At 25.0% G+C, this 12,234-nt stretch overlaps 1 protein-coding gene across 3 annotated transcripts in view; it reads left to right on the top strand.

Moving 5' to 3' along the window:
* Positions 1–12,129, top strand: part of LOC129975846 (cystinosin-like) — a 33,470-nt gene extending 21,341 nt beyond the window's left edge. For 2 of the 3 annotated variants that reach the window (XM_056089094.1, XM_056089093.1), the window contains exons 8-10: positions 261–440; positions 2,263–2,380; positions 11,085–12,129. In XM_056089094.1, coding sequence (XP_055945069.1) covers positions 261–440; positions 2,263–2,380; positions 11,085–11,236 — 450 coding nt within the window. In that variant the 3' untranslated portion in view covers positions 11,237–12,129. Of the gene's footprint in view, positions 1–260; positions 441–2,262; positions 2,381–2,945; positions 3,100–11,084 lie in introns of those variants that run through there. The other variant, XM_056089095.1, reaches the window with a different exon arrangement.
* Positions 12,130–12,234: the final 105 nt, after the last annotated feature.

The raw sequence follows: 12,234 nt of genomic DNA, 5'->3' as shown, positions 1-12,234 counted from the left end.
GTGTTGAAAACTTTTGATTTGATAAGGATCTGATTCTGATCCAAATGAAATGATTTAGTGGTAATTATCGGGGCGAGGGGTGACAATAGAAAACATTTTTCTCTTTTTAGGTAATTGTTTGAACAGTTTGAATAAATATTTTTGAGATATAAAAAAGTTTTTACTGTTTGGCTCTATATTTATTGAACCTCCTTTATAATTTTATTTATGGTTAAAAAGGCTCATAAATTTTTATATATTGAAATATTGTTGCATTTCAGCGTGGTGATCAAGTAATCGCTAAATCTACAGTTGCAGTATTAGCTCTGGTATGGTCAACTGCTGGTGTATTCCTGTTGCTTACATCTCTACATGTAAACAAATACACACCATGGCTGACCTTTTTATATTTTTTCTCATATGTGAAACTTGGTGTAACACTCACTAAATATATTCCACAAGTAAGTCAGCATTTATTTTAGCAATATTGAAAAATAGTAAAAATGTAATTAGAAATCAGAATTTTTGTCCATTAAAAAAAAAAAAAAAAAAAACCCTCCATATACTGTTTTTTTTTTTTCTATGAGAGTATTTTTCTAATTTGATTGGATTATTTGTATCCTTTTAAAAGTTGAGTAGTGAAGAAAATTTAATTGATTACAAATTTCATATTTGTGTGTTTCAAATGCACTCAACTTTTTAAGACATTTGACAATATAACATTTTAAAAATGTATTGAGACAACTGCATGACATATGCTGTTGGCTCATGAGAATTATTTTAAATATTCCCTTATTAAAAGCTGAAAATTCTATTATTTTTACACTGATGCCTGATAGAAGACTTTTGATAAAAGAAAATATTTCGATGAAAATTCTGCAATATAGTATCTTTTTCATCATTTTTTTCCATAAAAAAATTGATCAGTAATATTTGGTTGTTTAATTAAAATATTGCTAGGCTAATAAATTAATTAGGCCAATTAAAATAATCTAGGCTAATTCTTTAAATTTCTTTTGTGAATTATTATCGCTGATTGTTTACAGCCTATTTTCACCAAATGATCAGCAAAATAACTTTTCTTTGATTAAATTTATGGATTTTTTTTAGTTTAATAATTATTTATATTTATTCCTTAAATTTTAACTGATTGTGGCTATGTAGTATAAGTTATCTGCCAATATTTTCTTGTTATTTTGGGAGAAATGCTCATATGATCTACCTATGCATATAAATTTGCTTTAAACTAAAGGTTGAAAGAACAGTTGTTGTTGTCTTGTTAATATAGTTAGAGATATTCATGATATCTGTTTCATATCTTTCCCTTTAACTGAATTGCATTTTTTAATACTTGATTAAAAGTATTTTAATGTAAGTATTTGTTTCTAAAATCAGCACTTAAGATAATCAGCAGGTTTTATGTCATTTAACTACTAACTTTACCATTTTATTAAGGATTTTTTTTCTTTTAATATTATATACCTTGGATTATTGCAGGAAAGGAAGTTTCTATTGATTTTACATTCTTATTTGAATTAGGAATTCAAATAAGAGTGTAATAAAAAATAAGAGTGAATTAGGAAATCTAATTCTGTCTATTCAAGCAATTTAAAAAATGTCTAAGATAACTTACATCAAGAAATTAACTACTCATTTGAATCATAAGACTGTATATATTTTATTAATGAAATGATAGAACTTTCACAGTTGATATATAGTGATGCAAAATAACAGATGTGATCCAGAAAGAAATAGCCAATTAATAGAGATATGATGGACATGAAGTTAACATCTTATTAATGATAAAATTAATGGCAAAATATAAAATTTAAGTCGATAGTGCTGGTACAGGATACAAAGAGTTTGTTAACAGAAGTTTTTCTCATTTTAATTTAATATTGGCATAATTTAAAAATAGCCTTGAAGTATCCTTTAATTTCAATATTGTACTGTTAAATTTTGTTACTATAACATCTTGATGAATTGATAGAATGTTAATGTATTTGTAAATTAAATCTGAATTTTAATTTGTAAGTATGGATTAATTTCAACTGAAATGGAAAACTGAACTGATGAAAAATATTGTTTCTATGGATGTATTAGTTTCAAAATTTTAATCCTATCCTGTCTCAGATTTACTAACAGGTAAAAAGGCCGTGTATCATTTGATTTTTTATGTTTGCTATGGAAAGCTATAGTAATTTTCTTGGAAATTTATCTTGTATGTTTTGTATCTCATATTCACATGAAATTTATCAATTTATATTTTTATTTCCTTTTAAGGTTGTTTACAACTATAAACGAAAATCAACTGTTGGATGGAGTATTGGAACAGTTTTATTGGATTTTATTGGAGGTTTATTCAGTATTGGACAGATGTTCATTGTTTCTGCTAATTTTGGTGAGTAAAATTTAATTTTTCTGCTAAAATATGACATACTGATGTCTCATAATGTACAAAATTTTTGTGCTGCTCCTATCACTTTGCCAATAAATTTACTCCCTTATCTAGATAAATGTTTACTTGTAAATACGATGGTTAGATTTCTTATTTGAAGATCAAAGTAGAATATGTATAGCTCATGAGTGAGTAATGATCTCATGAGCAGTGTAAAGTAACATATCTTTTTTTGCTAGATATGTCAAAAAGGAAAACTTTCTCTCATATCTGTCAACCAGAATTTTCATTTGATAAGATGCTTTTAGATTATTTTATAGCTTTAATCTTACAGTTATAAATGGCTTCATGATATATAATATTATATTATGAATTTTACTGGTAATTGCATCATTTATAAGAAAATTATAAAAAGCTTTCACTGCATATAAGATTGTCTATATTCCATTAAAACACTTTTTACTTTATTTTTCACCCTTTTTGATTTTTTAGACTCATATTATTTAATTTTCTTTGTTGTTTTGTCATTTACCCTTTTCCCACAGTATTTATTATCTTTTCCTTCTAGATCAGTGGTTTGTGATCTTTGGTAATTTTACCAAATTCGGATTAGGAGCAATATCTATTTGTTTTGATCTGATATTTTTCGTGCAACACTATGTTATTTACCCTGAGAGAACTTTGAAGAAGTACCATGTTTAAAACTAGCATTTATCAAAATAAGAGCTTTTGATATTTTTTTTTTACTTTAAGCTTTTTTGTGTGCCATTTTGTTCAACAGTGGATTCTTGATAGAAAAAAAAAATAATAATAAGACAAATTGTGTGTTCATATTTACAATACAGAAAGATGAAGAAAAAAATTTTCTGTATTTTGACAAAATCATATTTTTAATTTTGCTTAAGCATTTAAAAAAAAAAAAAATTTTTTTTATTGACAGAAATAGGGAACAGGAATTTTTTTTAATTGGTATGTCAGACCTATTAGAATTCTATCAGTTCTTCCTCTTGAATATAATTCTGTTTTATTTCTTATCTTCAGCAATATTGTTAACTATTTTTGTCCTTAAGCTATTTTTTAAAATTCAATTTTCTTTTAAATAAGGGGCATATTATATTGAATGTAACTTTGAAATGAATTATTTTTAAAATATTACTTAGTTTACAAGTACAAATTTTCAAGTAGTATTAAATGATCGAAAAATCAATGAGGAAAATTACTATTTATCAACGATAATATTATAGTAAAAAAATAGATATTTTTTGGGAATAATTTTGTGCGAAGATTTTTATAAAAATATTATTTATGACATCAGAAATGAAATCTCAAAAGTCTCAGACATTTGATGCATTGTTTTTATGGAAGAAATATGAATAATTATTATCTGGATATAAGGTAGTGGTCAGGAAGTTGAAATCAAGAAAAATTTATGGCAAAGGTTTTATTGCTTTCATTATTTCATTTATGATCTAATATGACTATTCTAAGTTTTCCCCTTGCAACGAAGTGAACTTTGGATGCTTTGCAGAAAGAAGTAAAGCGAAATGTAGTATTATTTCAGTTTTTGTGAGCTTTTGGTGCTGTGCTGAAAGAAGTAGACAAAATGTTTTTCAGTTTTTGTGAGCTTTGGGTGCTGTGGAAAAAGAAGTGAAGCAAAATGTATTATTTCAGTTTTTATGAGCTTTAAGTGCTAAGTGGAAAAAAGTGAAACAAAATATGTTATTTTTTCAGTTTTTCTGACTTTGGGTGCTCTGTGAAGAGAAATAAAGCAAAATGTGGGTTTTTTAAAAAGTTTTTCCTAGATTAGACAAAAGCAGTTCTAAAAATTGCTTTCGCAAAAATTGTAGATTTCTAATTATCGATTTATTTTCAAATTTATTAACTTGCAACTAATTGTCTAATTTATTCTGATATTCATAATGAAAATCAGATGGAACTGCTTTGCAACTATATATTATAATTTTTTGAAAAAAAAAAACTTTTACATAAACATCTTTTTCTTCATCTGTGCATCTGTACTAATAATGAAATTCCTTTTTCTTGAAAGACCCTTATTATTAAATGTTAAGTTGCATGCTATAAATTAAAAAAAATATATTATTTGATTTTGACATTATCTAAAAAACATCTATATTTAATTTCTAAATAAAATTAATCATTCCATGCAAAACTGACTATTTTGTTTAATTGTGAATTTTTAACTTTTGAAATTTCTTCTATGTTAAGAGTCCACTGTTCACTGCAGTTATTTCTTGTGTTTGCATTTTATGTTTTTCTTCTTATTTGTTTTTATTTTCCAAAAGTTATATTTGTGTTGTATTGGACTGCCCTGCTTTTACACAGGATATATTTTTAAACCTTATATGGAAGCATTAGAAAGCTGATTATGATTTTGATAGATTTACTTTTAATTCTGTTCATAAAAATATTAGCTTGCTCAGTCCCTAATATAAAATGATATGTTTAATATTAAAATATTGAACTGCATTGACAAAAGCAACTCTCTGAAATCAAGATACATTTCATTTAATTTTGTGGAGAGCTCTTTAATTTGTGCCTTCATTCAAGGTGATATCTTGAAAATAATTTTAGAAAGAGCTATCAAAATCTTCTATTAAAACTACTAAAATAGTGTAAAATACCAAATTTGAAATGTAGCTTTAAAGGTATTTTATATTAATGAGAGCTTTTTTCATGTTTAATATAAATAATAATAATTTTACAATGAGACTTATTTCTTATATACACTTGAATCCTGAAAAATATTTTATATATATAATATTTATAATTAAAAAAATAACATAGAATTTTTTTAGGAAAATAAAAAACTCTAATTTAAAGAATTTATTGATGATAACTCTTCTTAACAATTACTTTTTTTTTTATTCTGCTGAAACAGTGATCTATAAGATGAAATATGAAATCAGCTTTAAAACTTTATAATTTATTATTCAAGAGATATTGTAATTTTTAAAAATGTCTTGATATATCAGTTTTTTTTTTGTGTGTGTTATGTTTTTGGTAGCTAACATTTCTGTCCAAAGAGAAAGTTGTATCATGCTGAACTTGATAACTCCTGGTACTTGAAAATGTAAAAACTAAAAGTGGTTTAATGTAAGATATCATGCATAACTATAAGCAGTTATGCATTATTTATAAAGTATTAATTATTATTAAACTGTTGCTATATTTCTGTTGTTTGAAGAAAGACAACTACATTCCACATTTTTTTCCTTCTGAAAGGCATCTTTTATAATTATATGTTAATATAAATATGCAATAGAGCAAAATTTTGGGGAATGATATTTTCATATTTTTAAGAAGGAAAACTTAATGTGCCCTTTTTTTTATACTGTCATGGAAGTTTTTAAAAAGAAATTTTCATTTATAAGATTTAAAAAATAAAGGAGTAGTTTGATTATAATCTGCCTTTTAGATTAATTAAGCTGTTTCTGTGCAAATATTTAATTAAAATAAAATAAGATCTGAACATTAGCATACCAAAGAAAAGTGGTACCCAGGGCATAATATATATTTTTAGTTTCTTGTCATCAATCATCAACTTATCCTTAGTTATTTACTAGTGTAAAGGGCATCTTGAACATGGTTTTATTTTTTTTAACCATGCATTTCTTTAAAATGTGAATAAATGTACTAAAGTTTTTTACATAGAGTTTCATCTATACCCATCTTGCTAACTGTCACTGCACCACTATATGTGCATTTGCAGCTTACTAAAAATGTCATTCTTGTTTTCATATGATTTTATGTGAGGCAATTGATTGTTTCCTGTAATATGGTGTGTTTCTGTGATTATTTGTTCTAAAATTTAAAAACTATCACAGATTTTTTTTAAATCAGAAATTTCAATTTTTTTTTTTTTTTTTTTTAATATTGTGTGAATGAGAGTTAGTAAAACTCATTCTAATAAAAATGCTATATACTTATATGATTGTGATAATAAAAGCAAGTTTGATTTAGGGATGCAGAAATACATTAAATAGAGAGTGCCAAACTTTAATATTTTTTTGTTTTAAGCAATTTAAAATGTCGGAGATTTATTATGTGCATAAAATTGTATCAAAATAGTATTAAAGATATTCTTGTTAAAGTATTACACTGTTATTTTGATTTTGTTATGTTGATGCTTTCATTAATTTTGTATTTGTTATTGTAATCTGCTGGCATTTATATACATTCTAATTATAAGAAAACCATGAAAGTATTGAAAGCAACTTCTTATATTTTATTGGTATAAAATTAATATATCTCTTCTGTCAACTGTATCAGAAAAAAAGAAACTTAAGTATGATCTTTTACAGTATTTTTTTATTGTAATATTGTAAGGTTTGTCGCATCAGTATAATATATTTCATAAATACTTTTTTTTTTTTAAAGTTTTGAAAATATTTTTGCAATGTTTGTCTATATGTATATGTTGTCTATATGTATGTTTTTATTTTGAAAAGGGCACCAAAGATTTTTTTTCAACTGTAATTAAATACTGATTGTAGTATGTGATATTTTGTTCCTATATTGAAGAAGAAAAAAAAAGAATTTAATAAAATATGAATGAGATATATCATATTTATGTTCGAAATATAGTCTTATATCGTATTATTGAAATCTTTTTGAAACTAAATAATTGCAAATCATCTAAATGATTCCCTTCCAAGCTTAATTTCATAGCATAGCTAATTAGTATAAAAAAATTTATATATATATAGCAAGTGTGTTCATGATTTAAACTGTGATGATATTCAAAGCAGCATTTTTTTAATGTATTTCTTTTATCATATTCCTATATTTATATTCAACTTAATGATTTTTTTTTTAATTTTTAAATCCAGATTCATTAAATCTGTTAAATTCTGATGTATGCATTTATTTTTATCATGCAACAAAAGAGTTGCTTCTGTATTTTTGTACCTAAAAACAATATATGTTTTTAATAAATGTTTTCATAATATGTAAATGAAATATTTATTTTAGTAGCATTTATTATTTATTTATTTATACATCTAATATGTTAATTTGTATAATTATAATTACCCAATTTTTTTTGTATGTGTGTATGTTCCTTTCTATTTCAAAACTGCCCCCCCCCCCCCAATTCTCTAAATTTAAAGATTTAAAGTACAAAAGAAATTTAGTCTTTTGATCTTTATTATCATTAATACTAATAGTAAATAGTCATAATATCTAAATTTTCTGTATCATAATCAATTTAAATTCACAATATATACTTTCAAAAACAACTTCACTAAATGATTTTTTGAATATCAGAGAATTAGGTGTTTACTTGATTTGTTGTTGTCTAGCTGTAAACTTTTTATATGGAGTAGTTTGCAGTTAATAAGTGTTTTAATTTATAAAAACTCGGTTTAACGTTATATATTAAGAAAAATAAATATTTGTTATTAAAATATTGTGATATATTAACGCTTTCATGATGAGTATCGCAGTCATTGAACCACTCTCTTAAGATATTAACTTGATGTCCTGTCTTTTGGGGATAGGCAGTTCCAACTGCTAAGTTAATTTTGTAAAAAAATTAACTTAAACTTGCATTCCAATTTTTGGTATGTTATGTAAGAAGAATTCAAGTAGTGATTAGAATTAATTTTAAAACTTTATACTATTTGTAAGGGAAATATAATGATAATGTGATAAATTTTAGAATAATAAGATTTTTCATCTACTTCAATATATATATATATATATATATATATATGGTACAAAAATATTCAAACAATTGCAAAATTTATTTCAATTACAGAAAAAATCAGCATAAACAGGTGAAAAGGGAATAATATTTCAAAAGGTGACAGTGTATGATATTCCTTGAAACGTGTATGCAAAGTCCCATGTTGTATATCTTAGAAAAATGGAATATCTGCTGTTTACTCATTTTTATGACTGTTTCTGAGCAAACTATGTATCATCTATGACATTTTCCCTCACTTTAGTTTAGAATTAAAATAGGGAAGCTTCTTCCTGAAATTCTTAAAAGTGAGGTGAGGATATTGCTGTGAATTTCTCTGACTCTGTAACCTTATTAGTTTTCAAAGAATTGTTCCATATCTTACATTTTAAATTTCAGAAAGGGTGCTTTTAATCCATATTTTTAAGTTTTTTTTTTTTTCTTTGTTATAAAGAACATGGGTCTTCTTGAGTGCAAGTCCGTGAAACTAAAAGATAGTTTTTTTGTACTATGTTGTAGTTTTTTGGAATAACTAGATGATGGATCATGATTGCATCTCCTTTGTTAATGTTTACCATGTACTCATTAAAATCTAAATTACCAGCAGAGTTCAAAATATCTTTTTCAGTTGCCATTTAGGTGTAATATATATTTTGCTAAACAATACAAAAGATTCATATACCCATCTACTGAGTCAATTTAAATGGTGTCTCATTCACAACATACTTGACTGTTAAGATAACATTTGCAGCTTATGCCTATGCGACATGCCTGTCGAAGAAGAATTTAAAAAATTGTTAATACATTTGCGAAATTAAAAAGGTAGCTGTATTTTGTTCTGTGATTATTTTTTTTTGTTTCATATTTCATTGAATTAAAACCCATGTAATTTTTTTGAAAGAGTGTATTGCAATATTAATAATCTATAATAACAAAAGTAATATCCTTCAAAAACAAAAACAGTATGACGTCCTTATGGAAGAGTAGTGTACTTTATAATGCTTATTCTTTTAAACTGTAACTGTACTAAAAGAAACTAGTAAAATATATTGAATAATTATTTTATCATCTTTATATGATTATGAAATAACAATGTAATTGCTTGAAAAAATACATCTAAGTCTAGTTTTTCCAAAAAAATCCACCATAACAGCCCAGATATTTTATTACTAATAGTGTTTTTAATGAACACCTCTCACATGTTTATGATACCAGATTCAGATAAGAAAACGAAAGACTAAATAATTAGACTGGTAATTTAAAAAACTAAAAATATATTTATAAATGAGCATATTTTGTAAAGAACTTATAATTTCCAAAGCATTGATATTGCTAAAGTATTCACTTTCTTCAGTGTGAATTTATGTTTGCCATCTTGTTTCAGGAAGTTAATCTTATTTTATAACCAATGTCCAAAGTATAAAAGCTTTGCTTGAAAATAAAATTACAAATAATAAAATATTATTGTATGTTTTCCAAACTATTTTTTATTAATTTTTGGTGACATACTATATCTTATAGTTCATGAAGCATTGTACAGTTGAATGCTGATCCCAGATGTCATCATATTATACAATTATTTCTTATGAAGTACCATTTTGCTCTTATATCTTGATTCATATTATATTTTACATTGCAATTTAGTGTTTTTATAGCGAGAAATAGGATTTCAATATTCAATACAATATTTTAGCATTCAAATTTGAAGTGAAAAGTTTGGAAAAACTTTTTTTTTAGCTTTTTACTACTTGATTTATCATATTTACTAAATATTTAAAGAACATCATAATCTTTCTTATGTGAAAAGAATGTTTATGGATTAATGCTTCTCAAAACAAATGCATTTAGAAGTATTTATCTACTTAATTCATTAAGTGGTAAAAAGAAATTTACAATCTAATTTTCAATATTATTTTATTAAAAAAATAGTTGGTAAATCAAAACTTTGTTTAGTAATCAAAATGCCATTTGAACTTTTGAAAATGGGCTACACCCCCTTTGAAACTTCTAATGAACTTTCTTGCTTTTAAAAGAATGAGTCACATTTTCTGTTTAATTTGTAATTAATGAAAAGTACATACTCAATTAATATGCATAAATTAGTTGTTAACACCTTGCTAATGAATCTCACTTTTTTAGATTTGGATGATAAAAATTTCTATTAAGTACATTTGGTTTCGTATCTTAGAACAGTAAAGGATTCATTATGAATAAGAAAAGAAATTTGAATCATTTAATGATATAGTTATCTATACAACATACAAGAAAAAGGTTAAATTAATTACCCTTCACATTTTTTGATCAACTAAAAAAATCCACTAACCTTAACTTATATTACTGCAGATGTCACTGTTTCAAAAAGTATTGATATACTGTTCAATTATTCAAAAAAAAAGCTGCATATTATCATATTTACTTACATATGGATTAACCTCTTAATTTTGACCCCATATTATTTATTAAACTCTTAACAATTGAGTATTTTTTTAATGCTTTTAAATTTAGATCAATTTTTTGGAAACAATGTGCTTCCCATTCTTAATTGCAGCATTCAAACATTCATAAGATGGGGGGGGGGAGGAATCCTCTGAATTTTTAGACATTCTTATATTCACTGAATTCTGTTTTTTCTGCTATGAAGTAATTTTATTAAGTTCAGATTATATGAATTGTACCTCCTTGGAATATATGTGGATTGGTGAATTAAGGATACTAGCTCACTTCCTTAGCATACCAATTTATTTAAGCTCCTAATCAGATGAAAAATATACTGCTATTTTAATCTACTTAAGAACATAGACACCCAAGATACTTGGATTGTTTATGATTTTATTTTTAAATTGCTACTTTAATTTAATTAAAAATTTAAATGTCAAATTCTGCAATCTGATGCACGAGATCAACGTATGCATTGAGCTAGAAAAACTCAATGTGTTCCTAATATATATATACTCAACAGTTTAAATATATTTATTTAATATGGTTTTTTCTTTCCTTTTACAGATGATTGGTATTCTCTTATTGGAAATTTCACTAAATTTGGATTAGGAATAGCTTCCATTTCTTTTGATGTTATATTTATGGTTCAACATTTCTGCTTATATAGACATAGTCCATCATCTACAGATTCCATGGATGATTCCCTGATATCATAAATGCTTCTAAAAATATTTCGTAATGAAATATTATTTATTTTGATGATCTGCATCATGCTTATTTGTTCCCTGGACATTCTCCCTAGAGAATTTTTAGATCATTTCAGTTTCTAATTTATTTCTTTGTACTGCATTCTTTTTTACACATGCATGCTCTTTGTGATATTAAAAATGCTTGTTTTTGTTAAGTAGATACATTGTTTTGGGTTTTCCCAATTTCATGATTAGAGAATATTATGTTTGATGTAAATAAGTGATAGAATACTTATGTATTTCATTCCATGTGATAATTATGTTCACAGTTCAATAGAATTTTGTCTGATGTGTAAACAATTTACAGTAATAAGGTCATAGTTAAAAAAAAAAAAAAGATTGAAAATTCTGTTTTATATTTTTCAATTACATGTACTTAAGAAGTACATATTTCTCAAATTTTATCAATTTACTATTTATTCATTGATGACATACAATCATTATTAATTTATACCTCTCAATCTGAGTGCAAACAAATCCAATTTGCCACTGTTATTTCTCATCGAATTTTTAAAATATTTGTTAATTTCATGAAAATTATCAAAGCACAGTTTATTATAGTTAAATAAGTACTTCCAAGATTATCTAAAATCTTGAGAAATTGCAATGACATTTGTAGTAGTGAATATATCAAAAAATTCTTTTAAACATCTTGCATGTATTTATTTAGTTAGTTGCAGTGTATTTTGTTCAAAGATTTACTTGGAATATTACTGTTGTTGATGTAGGATATCTCTAAATGATCTGTACATTTCAAGTGCAGATTACCTGATGTTATTCTTTCCTAGTGCTTGTAGCTCAATTATTTATTATTGATCTATAAATGTCTTTTAGCTTTAATAAAAATCTCAACAAATGTTCCTTATTTATTTAATTTGTAAGTTATGCACTTACAAGTAAGCAGATTTTTAAAATTTGTTACACTACCTGTTACTTTTATGTAGATAAATCAAAATAAGCCACAC

The sequence above is a fragment of the Argiope bruennichi genome, chromosome 7 (genome assembly GCF_947563725.1).
Source record: "Argiope bruennichi chromosome 7, qqArgBrue1.1, whole genome shotgun sequence".
NCBI classification, from domain to species: domain Eukaryota; kingdom Metazoa; phylum Arthropoda; class Arachnida; order Araneae; family Araneidae; genus Argiope; species Argiope bruennichi.
Note: the sequence above shows the minus strand (reverse complement) of the source record. Positions and strands in the feature narration are given on the sequence as shown.